Below are 1,758 nucleotides of genomic sequence, written 5' to 3' on the forward strand. Positions count from 1 at the left end.
AGAATGGTGGCACTTGCGACCCCGTGACGGGGACCTGCCGCTGCCCTCCAGGTGTCGGCGGGGCCCACTGCGAGGACGGTGGGTGCCTCTGGGAGTGCCTCTGGAGCGGACGGGGGCACCGCCTCTCAGCAGCACCCCCTCTGTCTGTCTTCCTTCCCCGAGGGCGGGGAGGCAGGGACTCGGAGGAGGCACTGAGTTTCAAGTTCGCTGCTTTTCCTGGGGCCTAATTGGTAGCAGAAGGTGAAGACCTGACAGGAAAGCAGCACTTTTGGAATGGGTTTTCCTGTCAGGTAGTGAGCTCCCCGTTCTTGGAAGCATTCCAGGAGCACTGTATAATGGGTGGGTGGGATTTGCAGAAGGGATCACTCCCGGCCCCGTGACTGCACGGGACGACACTAATGTCCTTTCTGATTCTGAAGTGTCAGCGTTTCCGGAGGAATTCGAGAATCCGTGTAGGTAACTTTCTCAGGTGACTGATGCTTCATCTTTCGGTCTTCAGACCTTTAAAGTCTGTCTGTCTTGCTGGAGAAATAGCTAGTGTATCGAGAACTCCCCACCTTAGCCAGCGACGGCAGTCGTCAGCGGGCCGTCCGCAGTGCTTGGGTGGCCTGTGAGCGCGGTGGGTGGGGCGGGGTTTCGAGGGGGAGCGCTCTGGGCAGGAAAGTCAGAGCCATTGCTCAGTTGGGACCCTGGACCTTCGCCAGCTGAGGCCATGTGATCTTCCCTCTTCGAGGTCTGGAGGTCAGGCCAGGTGACCACTGACGGACAGAAGTCAGTTCGCTGAAGACATAGGTTGGACACAGGGCGTGGGGCTGAGGTCTTTTGTGCGTGTCCCCCATGTGCTCTGTGCTTGGCCTCCCTCCCGGGCCACTGGCCATTGGGAGACAGGCCAGCCAGGGCAGGTGGCCATCGTGGGGCCCATCTCGTGACTACCTTGACTTCGTGATACCCTCACCCACCCCCTGGGTCCCTCCCCGTCTGGGATGCAGTGTCCTCAGGCTGCTGTGGCCCCAAAGACCTCAGGCCATGCCCCGACAGCCACTCTCGGCTCCTGCGCTGGTGCTGGGGCCCTCGGAGCGTCTCCTCGGGCCAGGGGGCCGTGTCCGGGTGGGCACTCACGAGGCCCCGACGTCCCCCAGGCTGCCCCAAGGGTTTCTACGGCAAGCATTGCCGCAAGAAGTGCCACTGCGCCAACCGGGGCCGCTGCCACCGCGTCTACGGGGCCTGCCTCTGCGACCCGGGGCTCTACGGCCGCTTCTGCCACCTGGGTGAGTCCCACTGCCTGCAGGTGGCCCGCGGCCAGGTGCCAAGCTGTCACGCTGTGCCTTACCGCCACAGTCTGGCTTGGGTGTGACTGTTTCCATTTGCAGATGAGGATTGGGGGGCTCAGTGAGGTCCCCCGGCTGGAACATGAGGTCCTCCCCGGGTCTATGGACTCAAAGCCATGTCCTTTGGATGCCGACCACCAGGGTGTCTGGGCGGTGGTCCCTAGCCCTATGGGTGGACAGGCCTCCTTCGAAGCTTTCAGGGTGCCGGGCTTGTCTTGGCCTCGATGTTTCCTGGTGGCGAGGGCGACTCCTGAACCCCCAGTGGGGTCACCCCTTCCCCAACCGGTCCCGAGACACCTGGGGCGTGGAGGGGCAGTGGAGAAAAGGTGGATGACAATTAGTGGCCTTGTCCCAGCAGCTCCTTACAGTGCTTTAGAGAAGGGCCATTCAGAGAGAAAATCCCGGGACCCCAAGAATTTCCTAGTTGGGA

The 1,758-nt window shown here is 62.1% G+C and overlaps 1 protein-coding gene across 1 annotated transcript in view; it reads left to right on the forward strand.

Annotated features, from left to right (window-relative positions):
- MEGF6 (multiple EGF like domains 6) overlaps positions 1–1,758 on the forward strand; it is a 36,485-nt gene that overhangs the window by 24,146 nt on the left and 10,581 nt on the right. Inside the window, exon 15 of the mRNA XM_023536989.1 lies at positions 1,039–1,268. Within this exon, the coding sequence (XP_023392757.1) occupies positions 1,039–1,268 (230 nt within the window). The remainder of the gene's footprint in view (positions 1–1,038; positions 1,269–1,758) is intronic.

Source organism: Pteropus vampyrus, unplaced genomic scaffold (assembly GCF_000151845.1).
Source record: "Pteropus vampyrus isolate Shadow unplaced genomic scaffold, Pvam_2.0 Scaffold176, whole genome shotgun sequence".
Classification (NCBI taxonomy): Eukaryota; Metazoa; Chordata; class Mammalia; order Chiroptera; family Pteropodidae; genus Pteropus; species Pteropus vampyrus.